This window comes from Pinus tabuliformis, chromosome 4_2 (assembly GCF_031772625.1).
Source record: "Pinus tabuliformis cultivar Carrire ecotype Pingquan chromosome 4_2, CPIR1, whole genome shotgun sequence".
NCBI lineage: Eukaryota > Viridiplantae > Streptophyta > Pinopsida > Pinales > Pinaceae > Pinus > Pinus tabuliformis.
Window position 1 is genome coordinate 391,198,362 of NC_142304.1, and position 15,708 is coordinate 391,214,069.

The 15,708-nt window shown below is 35.2% G+C and overlaps 1 protein-coding gene across 1 annotated transcript in view; it reads right to left on the reverse strand.

Annotated features, from left to right (window-relative positions):
- Nucleotides 1-1,246: 1,246 nt before the first annotated feature.
- The window catches only part of LOC149169603 (pentatricopeptide repeat-containing protein At1g80550, mitochondrial-like), a 32,645-nt gene continuing 18,183 nt past the window's right edge, over nucleotides 1,247-15,708 (reverse strand). The window contains exon 2 of the mRNA XM_089425269.1: nucleotides 1,247-1,861. Coding sequence (XP_089281395.1) covers nucleotides 1,247-1,861 — 615 coding nt within the window. The remainder of the gene's footprint in view (nucleotides 1,862-15,708) is intronic.

Genomic DNA, 15,708 nt, shown 5'->3' on the forward strand with positions numbered 1-15,708 from the left:
TACGTTTGACTACTGAACAATAAAAGCATGTGCAATAATGGATTGCTGCTGAGTTTTCTCTTAATGAAATGATCCAGTAGCCGAGCAATACCATGTGGGATATTATCATACTCACAGGTATTTGCTTATGGAAATCATTGGTGTTGAGCAACATTTCACGAGGAGAGTTATCCAATCTATTAGTGAGATGTTATAACGATTTTCAGATCAGGGTTGGCTATGTAGGTCTTGACCAGAACTAGTAGTTTTAGAAATAGATTATTCATCGGGGGTTTTGTAAATTTATAGGAAATGAGGTAATGGACCTCAAAAACATAACGGGGGTATACAGTCCAGAAAACATAAATTCTAGTCAAAACTATGGACTCTGGAAATTATGAAGTTAAGATTATGCTCGTTTTGCAAATCATTGCAAGCTATGAAATGGAACTTAAAAGCATTGAGGAAATCAACTCAAACAAGCTGGGAGTCTGATAAAAAACTAGAGATGAAATCCGTCCAACAGGTTTCTGTAAATTTGATAGATATGTTGCAATGAAATGAAAAGTAATTCAATGGTGGATCATATGAATTATTCATCTTGTGAAAGATACCTTCAATGACACAATTCATCTTTATATAAAATATAACGATGGTTTGTTGGAAAATTCATGAGAAGATTTCTCTCACATGGAGTTCCAAACCATTGCCCTTGATTTCTCCATTGCATAGTCTGAAGTCTACGGGATTGAATAAAGACCTAATTATATCCTAGTTGAGGCACAGGGAAGTCACCATAATATAGTACCTCTGGATATAATTCATGTTACGTTTTCTTCTAATTCATTAATCATTCTGTCAAAAAGTTCCAGTGTCTCCTTCGGCCTTCTCAGTTTACTGAAAAAAAGTGATAAGTGGTGGCATTGGGAATGCACCGTTGTTCAACCATATGTTCCAATATCCGGTAAGCTTTATGCATTCTGCCAGCTATGCAGAGATTCCTTATTAATGAATTGTATGTCATAACATTGGGACGACATCCTATCTCCAGCATCTTATGCATGACCTGCAATGATTCGTTAACACAATTTACTTGGCCAAGAACATGAATCAGAATATTATAGACTGTGACATCTGGCTGAATCCCTCTTTCCTCCATTTCCTGAAATAACCTGAGTGCCTTCTTCGGATTCCCAAACTTGGCCAGTACATCCATAAATATTGAATAAGAAAAGAGGTTTGGGCAAAAGCTATCAATCTCATTTGCTTATTTCCAAAAAATTTTATATTCTTTCCAGGCTTTTCTCTTACACCATCTCGTGAGAAGAATGTTGAAGGTCTTCGTATCTGGAGAGAATTTCAAATCCTTCCCAATAGACATGTGTTCTGCCTCTTCAACATGATTGTGCTCACACAAAAAATTGATAAGACTGTGAAAAGCAGTCCTGTCTGGTTCAAGATTAAAATCTCCCATCCTATGAAATGTCTCCACAGCTTCCTTCACCATATGGGCTGCAGCGTACCTCCTGAGCATGATTCCAAAAGTTTTTGCAGTAACCAAAGAGCCTTCCTTTTCACCTTTACTCATCTGTTCAATCACTTCCCAAGCTATATCAAATTGTTTAACTTTACCGAGTATGTTTACCATGGCATTGCACACCTCTGTGGTATGTTGATATCCAGGTTGCCTACCAGCCCAAACAAAGAAACCATATGCAATTTTCCAATTGTTCACATGCATACAGAGAACTTTTTCTACCAAATAAGGATCAATAGCCGACACAGTTTTTTGTAGAGCAGACTCCATTTCTTCCTCGGACTCAACAACATTTCTGAGAATCCCATTGATATTTTCCAAGGCCTTTGCAGTACCATCATCATTCTGAGAAACTTTATGCTTTTTACCTTTTTTCTTTGTATGAATGTCCCCTACACCTAGTTGGGAACCATAGGACAATAGTAGTGTTACACATAATCATAAAGGTGTCTTACTCTCCAGGTCAATCATCTAACCAATCTGATTCAGAATGCATTTTTGTATTTGAAGGTTGACCCTAATAAAAAATTATGAATGAACTGCTTGTTGTTTCAAAGTTTCTAGTTGATAATTGTCTTCAACATTAATATTAAAGAAAAATACACCCTAGAATCTTCAATATGCAATGTTCTCATGTTTAATGAGATCTCTTTAAAAATTGTGTAGTTCAAAATTTCAAACTAAATATGAATATCAAATCCATGATAATTGACACAAAATGTAGTAATTTATGTTTTGATTCTCTTTGTTCTTTTATCTTTTATCTTTTAATGCAAATGCAATAGAAAATGCATGCATTATAAACTAGTTTTGATCTTCTACATGCAAAAAAAAAGATTTATCCGTGGTAGACATGAGTTTCCTTCACACAACATTCACACTAGTATAAGAAACAATCATTTCACCTTCGACTTTTTGAGAATGTTTCATTAAGAAATTGAGTTGCTCAACCACATCCCTCTTCAAGTCACAAATGCCTTTACATCTAAAGTACAAGGCTGCAAATATATTATTATTTGTGGATGTTTAGTGCAAGAATCTATTGTCAGTCTAAACCCAATTTGGAAATCCCAATACCAAATCCATGATAATTGATCAAAAATGCATTAGTTTTTGCTTTGATTCTCTCTGTTCTTTTGTATTTTAAATTTTAAAGAAAACACAATAGGAAATGCATATGTGATAAACTACTTTTCATCTTCTATAAGGAAAAGTAAGATTTATTCATGGTAGACATGGACTTATTTCACATAGCATTCACCAGTATAAGAAACAATCGTTTTACCTTCTACCTATTGAGAATGTTTCATGAAGAAGAAATTGATTTTCTCAACCACATCTTCCTTTAAGTTACAAGTACCTTTTCTTTTTATGTACAAGACTACAAATTGATTTTTGTTTTCAGAAGTTTAGTGCAAGAATCTATTGTTAGCCTAAATCCAGTTTGATTTCAATTATGAGGTTAGGTGGAAATCAGTTAAACTCATTATAGATTTTGATAATCATGATTCCTTGGATTCTACAACAAGAATCTGTTACGATGGTGGAACATCTCTCTTTGGATAAGAATACTTCGAAAATACCATTGAGGCATATTGAAACATTCAAGTAATATGAAGTACCCATTTATGTTAGTTTCAGTCAATTTTCCATTTGCATCATGTTCATGGTTATAGGAAAGTACGAGGATGAGAATTTTTTTAGTAGTGGTAGCAAGGAACTTCTTTTCAATGATATTCCTCATGGTGCAGCTGCAACTGTTTCAGGTGAGTTCCTTTATGCTATAGTGAGAAAGTATTGGATTCAATAGGATGTTATATTCTTCAAGGATGTACTTCCAAGATACCATTGAGGCTTCTTGAAACATTCAGGTAATATGGGTTCCCTTCTATGTAAATTAGATTATTCATTCCTCTATTTGCATTATATTCCTTTCATGGTTTGGAAAAAGTACATGGACAAGGTGGAAGTTTTATAATGTTAGCAAGCTAAAACATTTTGATTATTGTCCTTGTTGCTCAACAACTATTATAGGTGAGTCCCTTTGAGATTTAGTGTTAACTGTTTATTGTTTAAGATTTGTAATATATGATATCGATGTGTTGTCATTGGAAATGCAAATAGACGGATAATTGAAATTGGTATGTCTATAGAAATAGCCAAGAGAGGAACATTTGTGGAGCGTGTAAATGTTTAAATAGGGAAAAATTGCATAAAATTGTACAAAAGGGACAGTGTAGAACCTATGTTGACTAAGGACCTAAGTTTTGTTCAAATGCATTTGGAAAAACAATGAATAAATTTGAAATCAGTGAAGTGAATAATCGTGGACTTCATGACGGGGATTTTGTTTTGATTAATCGTCCTCCAAGTGTCCACAAACATTCATTGGAGGCATTAAAAGCATACGTACATCCGGGCTTTACAATGATCATTAACCCTATCATATGTTGGCCATTTGGTGCAGATTTTGATGGGGATGGCATTTATGTTTTTTATCCCCAATCTTTAAAATATCAAGCTGAGCTTTCTCAGCTTCTAAATGTGGATCAAAAAATGTTTAGTTCCCATTGTGGAGAGGCAAACAACACTGAGTGTTGATAGTAGATACATTGTTGGCTTCCAAGCTTCTATCCAGAAAATCTATACTGGTAAAACCAGACTGAATCAATTATGAATGTAGACTTCTAAACAATTTCCTGAACCAACAATAACTAAAGTGCATGATGGAGGGCCTTTTTGGACAACTAGACAACTTCTTCATATGGGTTTATGTATGGAATTGAAATGTGAGAAGAATGGGCTTCTCATAAGCAATAGTGAAATAATATTATTCAATGGTGATAAAACCCAATTATTGAGTTCTTTGACTAAAATTTTTAATGCAATTGTTAAGTGTAAAGGTCTATGAGTGGCAGTGAAGTGCTTGAATTTAGTTTAACATTTTTTTATTATCCTTAGATGGTTTTAGTGTAGGTTTGGATGATTTGGTTCTTGCTCACTGTGTTTCTCAGAGAAAGATATTTACGGAAGATCTAGGAAATGAACTTACTGAAATTTCTAGGCTTATGAAGCATGTGAGGGGAGGAAGATATGATAATTCCATCATTTCCCAAGTGGATAAGCATCTACTTGGAGTGCAGGAAAATGTTACCAAGGCTGTTTCTTCTTCAAGTTCCTTTTTTCTGATGGTTGACAGTGTAAATGCAAGATCTCCTAAGTGGTTCAACAACTTGTCTTCATAGGGCTTCATATGTTTTGAGGGAGGAAAACGTTTCCTAGAGATTGGATTAAAAATATTTTTTCACATCTTCCATTCAATGGTTCTCATCATTTGGAGCCACACAAGAAATATGATTCACCTGAAGTTTGTGGACTTGTTAAATCATCCTATGTTTTTTGATTAAATCACTGCGAGGCATTTATTCATTCTATCTCTTCCAGAGAAGCTAATTTCTGTCAGAAGATAGGAATGAAAGAACAAGGAACACCTTTTAAGAATCTAATGACTGTATTGGGGAATTTGATAACACAAATCTTAAATCATACAAAAAATATTGTTAAAAATGTTGTAATGAGGCATGATGAATATGGAGTGGCTAGAACTAACCCTGGCAGAACAAAGCCAGAGAGGCCTTGTTATCACCTCAAAATTATAGAACTTCTAATAAACACTAATAACACAATGAGCATCCATGTTGTGTTTCAACCACAAAGGCATAGCTAATGCCTCTTGCTTGGTATTAATACATTCTTGTTCAAGAAGAGTAGCCTTTCTCTCAGCAACCAATACCCTTATTGTAGCCTCTTTCCCTATGTGGTGGATGATTTCCATCACTACCTGCTTAAGCACTGTTAAAATTTGTGACTCAATAGATTCAACAAATTGTTGCATCACCAATGTCACTCAGCTAGAACATCAATACAACGTCAAACCATAATGGCATCAATACAAGACTTATCTAGCAGTATACCACCAAGATAATAACACAACAACTATGTAGATTAGTACATCACAAACTTTGGCATATATAATCACCAACACAATGATCTCCGCCTCAATTACAACAACTCAATAAAAATTGTGCAATACCCTAGCAACAAAAACTTTAACCATATAAGCAACAATTACTAGCATTCATACAGTGGCAAAGCCGTAGCTCATCATCATTTCTGTTGCAAGCCCTACCTCATTACCCCAACAACAATAGCATACTCTCTGCTCACAATAATACCACATTTCTCTGCATCATAAAACCTTTTTCCCCATCGATTGTGACAAGCCCTAGCAGCATAAATTCATAAAACCCTAGCAGCAATCATACTCTTACCATGCACCTAATTGTTATGTTAACCATCAACATACACTGAAATACGTAGGCATTAATATGTTATAAATTTACTCAACCATACCCATGTTCTCTGACAAACTCTTTGTATTAGTACCATACAATAGATAGTTGCACAATTCATTAACTACAGAACAATATCATTACAAACCATAAGGCAGCCAACCACTCATCAAGGTATTAAACCCATACATTACATCCTCTCTTAGGTCAACAACATATATATGAACTATATCAAACTGTCATACAATAGTTTGTTCCTATAACCACATTAGTTAGTACCATGAATAATGTCTTTCCATCAAACAAGTTTTATTCAACCCTCAAGAAAATCATCCAACACCTCATCCCTCGGCCGTACATATTAATAGACTTATACTCTGCCCTTAGTAGCATATATCTCAACATGGCTCACACTTAGCTAAAACACAACAATTCTACTATACTGGCAAAAGGACACACCATAGCAATATATCAATAAAATGAGAGCTACAATATCATCTATGGTAGCATGATCCCTGCAAGCATATTGTTAGCACAAGGAATACACAATAGTAGCAATCCTTTGACTCTATGCTCTACTTATTATATTTGCTTCATATGTCTTTAATATCTGTCATGCACACTAGTAATTGTCTCAGTCATTAGTTCTGGAATAATGGAGCTTCATTTGCACCAATAACTCATTCCAATACACATGATCATGCACATAGTTACACTTACCATGCATTGTCTAACAATCTCATGCTACAGGTGCCATAATCCATTCATTGGAAAATAATTTGTATGATCACTTTTCCATCATAGGTAGATTTAATTTTTCCATGCACACAAGTTCCTTTTGGCTCAAGTCAATCTTTGCTAATTCCACTCCAAACTCAAATAATGTTCTCACACTGCATTCTCACTGGATTCGATGCACACAAGTGTCTTAGAGACTGCATACACACCATCATAATATGCTTTGACAATCATGCCTTTATCCTTTATCCCCGAGGCAAAAAAAATCAAAAGAAACCAAAACAGAAAATATATGTGCCTATGTCACAGCAGCTAGAAGTTAGAATGATCCATCTTTAGAGCAAGACTGATCCACAGAAAAGGTAGTCTTCAAAATGCTCAGATTGATCAGCCTAAAGTGCACTCCCAATTGTCTAATCACCTTGCGTATTTAACCAAGTCGATTTGTTGATTACCATGGGAAAATACCCTAGATTATTTGATGGAATTTCGAAACTAGTGATGGGCCAATTTAACCAAATTAATAAAATAATCTTTAAGTGGGGTGCTTGGACAATAATTAACTGTCGATGACCAAAATTTTCCATTAAATCCACTATATGTTATCTCTAGAAATTAAATTAAAAAAAAAAAAACTTTGGACTTAGTCATGGCAAAATGATATGGGGATTACAAGCTCACCCTAGGCTTATAGACAATGTTGTTAGTAGTAGCACATAGTCCATCCAAATTAGGAAACTAAAGGCACTACTTGATGGCAATTTTTTTTTTTTTGATGGGATTGTATTCTCACCCACTAGGCATTTGTTTAAGGTGACTGGGATTTTTGCAAATGAGGGAGCTGATTTGGCTTCAAATTCATTGAAAGTTAAGACAGTCTGATATGTCTCCCCTCTTTATAAGCTGATATGGCAAGGATTTGAAAGCATTCAAATTGAAAAAAGTGGGTGTGTGGTTAGAGAAAGATCTCTTTCTCATTCATTTCCACCACTCAAATACTTCCGTGAGAGTAATGGTTGCAAAATAGGAGAGAACCCAATTGGTAATTTTGCTTGAGCAAGTCTTAGCTCTAAAATACAAGGTTTGTATGCTTGAATATTGAATTTCAGATGTGAACATTAGGAGCATGAGCTTTAAGAAATCCTGTAAGTTCTAACTGCAAACAAAAACTCAAAGATTGACTTGCATATTCAGGGTCTCAAGATTCAAAGGCATGAGTCTAAATCTCATAACTTCGAAGAGAATAAAATATGAATGGGGATCGAAATCTAGAAAAGACGAAGATGGATGTAGCACCTAAAAGATAACCAATTCAAGTAACCAATCAATGAAGATGATGATAAGCATTGTTGTTGCCAATGTAGGTAGAGTGGAAGTACCAAAAAATGAATATCAGATTCCTTCCATTTTTTCCTTGTATAACACCCACTTCATTATCAATATTCTCTGTAATTTTCCTTGGATTTCATGTATCAGTTGGTGAATCTACAGTGGCAAGCCTAACAAAGAGTTTGAAAAATGGAATGACTTCAGCCCAAATACAAGAGCAATGTTGAATTGTCTCAGAGGGCTCAGGTTAGCACCTGCTAGCCTGCTCGAAATATTTCTAGAATATATGAAAAAAGTAATGTGAGACAAATAGAGAAATCTAAAAACCTGAAAGTGCAGTAGCCTCCACTAATGTGGAATCAAACCAGATACAACAAGATCATAACATGGTCAAACTCGATACAAACAACAGAACATAAAAATATTAACATAGACTCAAAGCCAATAGAAGGAACAAGATAATTACTACATCTATTAGATCTGCTGCTGAGAAATACAAGGGGAATCCCTCTATTTATAGCAACCTGGGAGGAGTCCAGAATTTAAGAAGGATAGTTGGCAAGTATACAAGTATTTAATGATTTACCCAAGTTAACTTACAACTGTTTGTACACTAACAAACCCCTTAAGTGAAACTTAGGCGAGTATTAAAAAGGAGGCTAAATTCCAAAAATGGGTCTTGGCTACATGGCCATGATAGGTACCCATGTACAAAATGCTTATAACAGTTGAAAAAGAGAGGGAGGATCATTTTGTTGTGGACAATAGAGCACCATATGTTGCAACTGAATACAATCAGTGCAGAATAGTCTTCAAATTTGAGGTTGACATGTTCATTACCATTATGTCTCTGACTCTCTGCAAACATTTGATAAACATTTCCAAATTGCTTCAAGAAAAGTGTCAAAAGACTCACTTTTGTTCTTTAAAAAGTAAACCCAAGTTTGTTTGGAGATGTCATCAATGGATGTAAGGAGATAACGGGCCCTTTGAAATGACGAGTTAGGAATAAGACTTGCAACATCATTGTGAACAAGTTGAAGACCTTTAGAAGCTCTCCAAGATTTGTCCTTAAAAAGTACCTTGAGGATTCTTGCCAAGAACACACCCAGTAAAAACACCATCAAAAAGAGAAATAAACATAAGATTAGTGACCAAAGTTTACTTAGTTGATAATCATAGCAAGAGTTTAAGTGATCAAATCTCATGTCATAGTTTAGGTAACTCATTTGAGTGACCAAGTAATACATTGATAGGAGGCTCCACTACAAAATGAGAAAATAAGTTCAAGTGTGCATGATGATCCACTTTCCCTATGGCAATAATTTGTGAAGGGTCCTCAATTTCATGAAATGAAAATAAAGAGTAAACAAGATTGTTTTCCTTGAAACAAAATTTGTAATCTGATAGATTGAGAGCAAATTAATTGAAATATTAGAAACATATAGAACAATTGTTGATCATGTCATCTATCATCTCAATGGAACATTTCCCTTGAAGAGGTAAAGGTGAAGAGTTGCCCATAAATATATGCTTTGTATTGCATGAATTAATGAAAGAAAACAAATTCTTAGGTGCAGCCATGTGATGGTTTTCTCCATAATCAATTATCCATTTAGGTAAGAAGAGACTTGCAATAGTAGAGATCGGTTTAGCATTTCTTGTATGATTGCCAAAAGAAGATAGATTTACAATTAAATTGTGTTTCTTCTTTCTGAAGCGAAGGCAACCAATTTCTACAAACAAGATTTTGAATTACCTTTCCATAAAAGGCACATTTACGAGGTCTATTATTTCCTTTAAAATATTGTTTCAGTGAGGGATTTGAAACGTTAACACTCCTTTGTACTTTTCATTTGTTTCCCTTAGATTCCTTTTTATGTTGTATCCTTGAATTTTAAGGTGAGATAACTATAAAAATTCCACATCCAAGAGCACCCATTTCGATGTGTTTATCTTGCTCGCAAGTAGTTGTTTAATAAAAGCATCAAAAGCAGGTAGACTCACAAAATATTGGCCCAAGGCACCTTGAGTTCAATATAAATGTGGAAACAAACACTGAATAAAACTCACCTAACTTAGAGAGCACTACCAAAATGAGTTGTTCATCACTTTTCTCAATTTTACAATCTTTTAATTGAGGCTAGAGAGATAGAAATTGGAAATGAAATCTTAAGTAGTATCAAAATTACTAGGATTGAGAATAATAAATTCATTTTCGAATTGATGACCACGAATTACATCCGTTTTTCCATGAAACTTCCATGACTGTGTCTATCATTTAGAACCAAGATACAATACATTCATCTATTTGAAATCTGAGTGCCTTTAGAGCTAGAACTTTGTAGCAGTACTTGCAAGAGTATCGAACTTGAGGGCTTCCTATGAAGACACGAAGAAAGAGGAGTGTGTATAGGGAAGTGCAGGACATGTGGTTGATACTTCCACACATTTTGAGGGCATGCCAATATAAATATCATTGTTGTTGGATACACTGGCGGTGGTTATTTTCAGAAAAGTTCTCTGTCAAATATGTTGTTTTCACGAAGTAATATTTCCAACCAAGAGGATAAAGACTTGGCATGCCTATGACATAGTGTTGTTATTTATTTCATGTATTTGTGATTTATTAGTATTCCACCAATGTAGCTGCTCGTTTAGTAATATATTACAACAGTGACTTGTTAAAGGAAAAATATTTTGGTTTGTTTGAATGCCATAAACTGGAAGGAAATTTAACTTTGAATTAGAAAAATGGAATATATTTTGAAAAATATGTTTTTTGATCAAATATTATATAGGCCCATTTCCCATAAAGATATGCCCTGTATTGCATGAATTAATGGAAGAAAACAAATTCTTAGGTGCAACCATGTGATGGGTTGCTCCATAATCAATTATCCATTTAGGTAAGAAGAAACTTGCAATAGAAGAGATCGATTTAGCATTTCTTGTATGATTGCCAAAAGAAGATAGATTGACAATTAAATTGTGTTTCTTCATTTTTGAAGCGAAGGCAACCAATCTCTACAAACAAGATTTTGAATTACCTTTCCATAAAAAGCACATTTAAGAGGTCTATTCTTTCCTTTAAAATCTTGTTTCAGTGAGGGATTTGAAAAGTTAACACTCCTTTGTACTTTTCATTTGTTTCCCTTAGATGCCTTTTTATATTGTATCCTTGAATTTGAAGGTGAGATAGCTATAAAATTACACATACAAGAGCACCCATTTCGATGAGTTTATACCGCTCGCAAGTAGTTGTTCAATAAAAGCATCAAAAGTAGGCAGACTCACAAAAGCTTGGCCCAAGGCATCTTGAGTTCAATATAAATGTGGAAACAAACACTGAATAAAACTTACCCAACTTAGAGAGCACTGCCAAAATGAGTTGTTCATCACTTTTCTCAATTTTACAATCTTTTAATTGCGGTCAGAGAGATAGAACTTGGAAATGAAACCTTAAGTAGTGTCAAAATTACTAGGATTAAGAGTAATTAATTCATTTTCCAATTGATGACCATAAATTGCATCCATTTTTCCGTTATGCGTCCATCACTTTGTATATCATTTAGAACCAAGATACAATACATTCATCTATTTGAAATACGAGTGCCTTTAGAGCTAGAACTTTGTAGTAGTACTTGCAAGAGTATCGAACTTGAGGGCTTCCTATGAAGACGTGAAGAAAGAGGAGTGTGTATAGGGAAGTGCAAGACACGTGTTTGATACTTCGACACATTTTGAGGGCATGCCAATAGAAATGTCGTTGTTGTTGGATACACTGGCATTGGTTAGTTTTAGAAAAGTTCTTTGTCAAATATGTTGTTTTCATGAAGTAATATTTCCAACGAAGAGGATAAATACTTGGCATGCCCAGGACATATTGGTGTTATTTCTTGCATGTATTTGTGATTTATTAGTATTCAACCACTAATAACTTCATTACGTAGCTGCTCGTTTAGTAATATATTACAACAGTAAATTGTTAAAGGAAAAAGATTTCGGTTTGTTTGAATGCCATAAACTGGAAGGAAATTTAGCTTTGAATTAGAAAAATGGAATATATTTTGAAAAATATGTTTTTTTATCAAATATTATATAGGCCCATTGCATGATCATTAAAAAAAATAGTGATGACAATAAGCAATGATTTTGGACACAATGAATCACATAATTGTCCAGCTCAAACAAATGTTAGAATATTCAGTTTTTTCTACATTAGAGAGAAATGAATGAGTAACATTAAGTTTGATTTGAATATTTATAGAATCATTTCAGAGATTCTAAATGGAATTTTCATGTGCTAATCTTGCTCAATTAATTACAGGGAAAACAAGGGGCATACATAATTTGTTGGCTTCTGGGAATTGGATTCCTTTTCTCCCGGAATGGTATGTTGACAATTGAAGATTACTACGTTGAATCTATATTCCCGGATAGTATCACTATCTACAAAGTTTTGTCTTATTATTTTCTAGTTTATTGTTGTAATCCTGTGTCAGCAATACTTTGCTCCACCCATTAGATTTCTACTGACCAGTTTTATTGTTGAAGTGTCACTGCTTCTTAAAGATAACTAGAGAAAACGATACAACTACAAAATTGAAGCATGAAACATTCTTAATAGAAATTGCTAGCTCCAGTGTGTTTGATTATGTTGGATAAAATCAAAATTGCAATGTACCATAAGCATGGGAATTCAAAATAGTAGAATAGAAATGTGTGCGTCTATTTGCATTTATTACTTTAGCTGAAGATAGAATTTCATGAACAAATGTTGTACACTCAGAACATAGTAGTTAAAAAAATTATTTTATGGTGACGTTTTATTTTCTTTGTTTATATAGGTCATTTGTCACATACTGGTCACTATTGCCGAACTAAAGAAAACTTGTTTGAGTTTCTTGCTTTTATAGGGAAAAATGACATTAAAAATATTGTTGATGTTGAGGTATATATCATATAAATCTTTTATAGTCTACTTTAGTTTATATTCCAGTGTTCATCGACTTTCATGTCTTATATTTTGCATTGCATCTCTTTTTTCAGGAAAGGAACTCAATATTGATGGTACGTAGTAGGAATTGAAGACAGAGGAGAACAATAGCACTAGAGAGACAAAATGCAAATTAAAGAGAAAGAGAAAAGCACTGGTCTAGTGGTATCCATAGAGCCAATATCTCGCATAAGACACACATAAAGACTAATGGTCAAATTTTCAGAGTTGGTGAATTCACCTGCAATGCCTTGGCAACACAATGATAATGTTTTGAAGTGATGAAACAATATTTCATGTGTAAATTGTACTCCAACCAATATTAAGTTGGAAACTCTTTATAATACTTGACATTTTATATAATATAATTTATGTGGTTGGAATTATTCATAGTTGCAATTGATATTACTTAGTATTGTAATTAACATATGCAATACGTAGGAGAATCTTAACGTATCTACACAGTTTGACAACATTGGTCTCGTTCCTACGCAGAAGGTTCAAGAGCTTGTCTCCACGCAGCAAGAGCTTGAGCATGTGCCTAACAAAGAATTGCTGGAATTTCTTGGGACAGCTAAAGATGTAGCTACCTGTAATAATTCCAGCACCCTTTCTATTAGCTCAACTCAGCAAAATAGCGATGCTTCTCATGCTGCTGCCTGCGGCCTTATCAAGAACTCCTCGAATTCGCTTAACTACCTTAGCAAAAAATCAATAGTAGTTAATCTTTCTCAACTAGTGTTAGATGACAACTTAAAACTGCTTCTTGAAAAAGGTTTAAATTTTGCATTATCCCCAGCCAAAATTCCTATAACTGACATCATAAGTAACATTGAAGTCATTATAAAAAACAATGACCAAAATACAGCGGAAGAAATAAGACAGGATATTTCTAGAATTCTTAGAAATGCCAGACCTCCCCCGAGCAACATATCCAAAGAAGAAGCCATAGCCCTAAAAAACATCAAGAATAACAAAAACATTATAATCTTGAAAGCCAACAAAGGTAATGCCACTGTTATCATGAATAGGACTGATTATGAGCATAAAATGGAAGAACACTTAAACAATAGTGGCTGTTATAGAGTTTTGAACAAAGATCCTAGCAGCAAAATTCTTCGCCATGTAAGTGACAAAATTAAAAGCTCCTCTCTTGATGCCACCATTAAGAAAAGATTAATACCTAACAATGCCATTATCCCTAGAATTTATGGAGTGCCTAAAATCCATAAAACTGTTGGCATTATGATTCAGGTGTTGTCCTTGATGGCAAACTCATTCAGGTGGTAAATCAAGAAGGACGCAGGAAATATGTTCAGCAAGTGCGTCCCCGCAGGTATACCATACAGAACCCGCGTCCAGGGACGCAGGCCAGCCGTTCAGGAGGTGCGTCCGCCCAGTGCACACATTTCAAGGCAGAGAAAAGCACGTGGGGGTTTCTTGTGTGGTATCTAGCCGACGTTTTTTGTGTTTCTATGGTGTCGGCTCGTGGTATTGTTCCACGCTTTGGGGAGAAGCTTGCCTATATAAAGCAAAGGAGTTCATTTGGATTAAGGATCATCTTGGTTGAATATCTCTTGGTGAGATCTAGTCCAAATCTATAAGGGCGAATCTTCTAATGGACTACGATCTATATGGCGCATGATCAGATCTGTGGATCTGAGTGTTTGGGTTGGTTCTGAAGTCCTCTTATCTTCTATATCTGAAGGGACGCAGATTCAGTGAAGGGAAAGTGCGCCGGGACGCAGTACAGTAAAGGCTCAGGTGCGTCTCTGAGGCAAAGGGCGCGGCGCGACTGTGGTATTGGGTGCGTCTCTGAAGCGAAAGACGCGGCGCGATAGTGTTTCTGTGTGCGTCGGTCGCAGAAAAGCAAAGAGGAACAGTGCGTCTGCACACAGAACAGCATAAGGTACACTGCGTCCAGTCGCAGGCCACAGAAAGAAAATATGCGTCCCTGTCTTAAGATGATCTGTTGACTGTATATTTCTGTTCATAAGGTGTTCTGGGTTGTTTCTGTAATTACTGATCTGATATCTGTCGTAGACTGTATCTGTTGTATACTTGTTGATCATTTGATTCTTCATGAAAAGAAGTAGGGGGTTGTAGCTCCCTTCCAGGAGAGTCTGGAAAACGAGAGAGAGTTGTAGCTCTCTGCAGGTTGCAGCCTGCGTGCTGGTAAAGGACTGCACCAGTACAAGATCATTGTAAAAAGAATTTCTTGAAAGAAGATAGAGACATATTGCAGCAGGTGGTTTTTCTCCCGCATTGGGTTTCCACCTTACATCTTGTGTTCTTTGGTGTGACTGTCTATTTTCTTTATTCATGCTCATTGTTTTATGGTACTGATATACAAGAATATTTCAAAAGAATCAAATAAGGAAGATTTGGTAAATTGCTAGATAATACTGATTCACCCCCCCTCTCAGTATTATTTCCAACAATTGGTATCAGAGCAGGTCCTTCTGAAAAGCTTGATCGCTTGAAGGTAGATCGTTCATCATGAGCAACTACGAGAGAGAAGCATCAATCAGGCCACCCGTCTTCGATGGGACAAACTTCAATTATTGGAAGGTAAGAGTTACTGCATATCTTCAATCTCTTGGTACAGAAGTTTGGAACATTGTAGAATCAGGCTATGCCTTTCCTTCAGCTACTCCTACAGATCCAGCTGAGAAAAAGCAGTATGAAACAAATGCAAAAGCAGTCAGTACTCTATTAGGAAGTATATCCCAAACAGAGTTCATGAAGGTCATGCACTTCAAATCAGCAAAAGA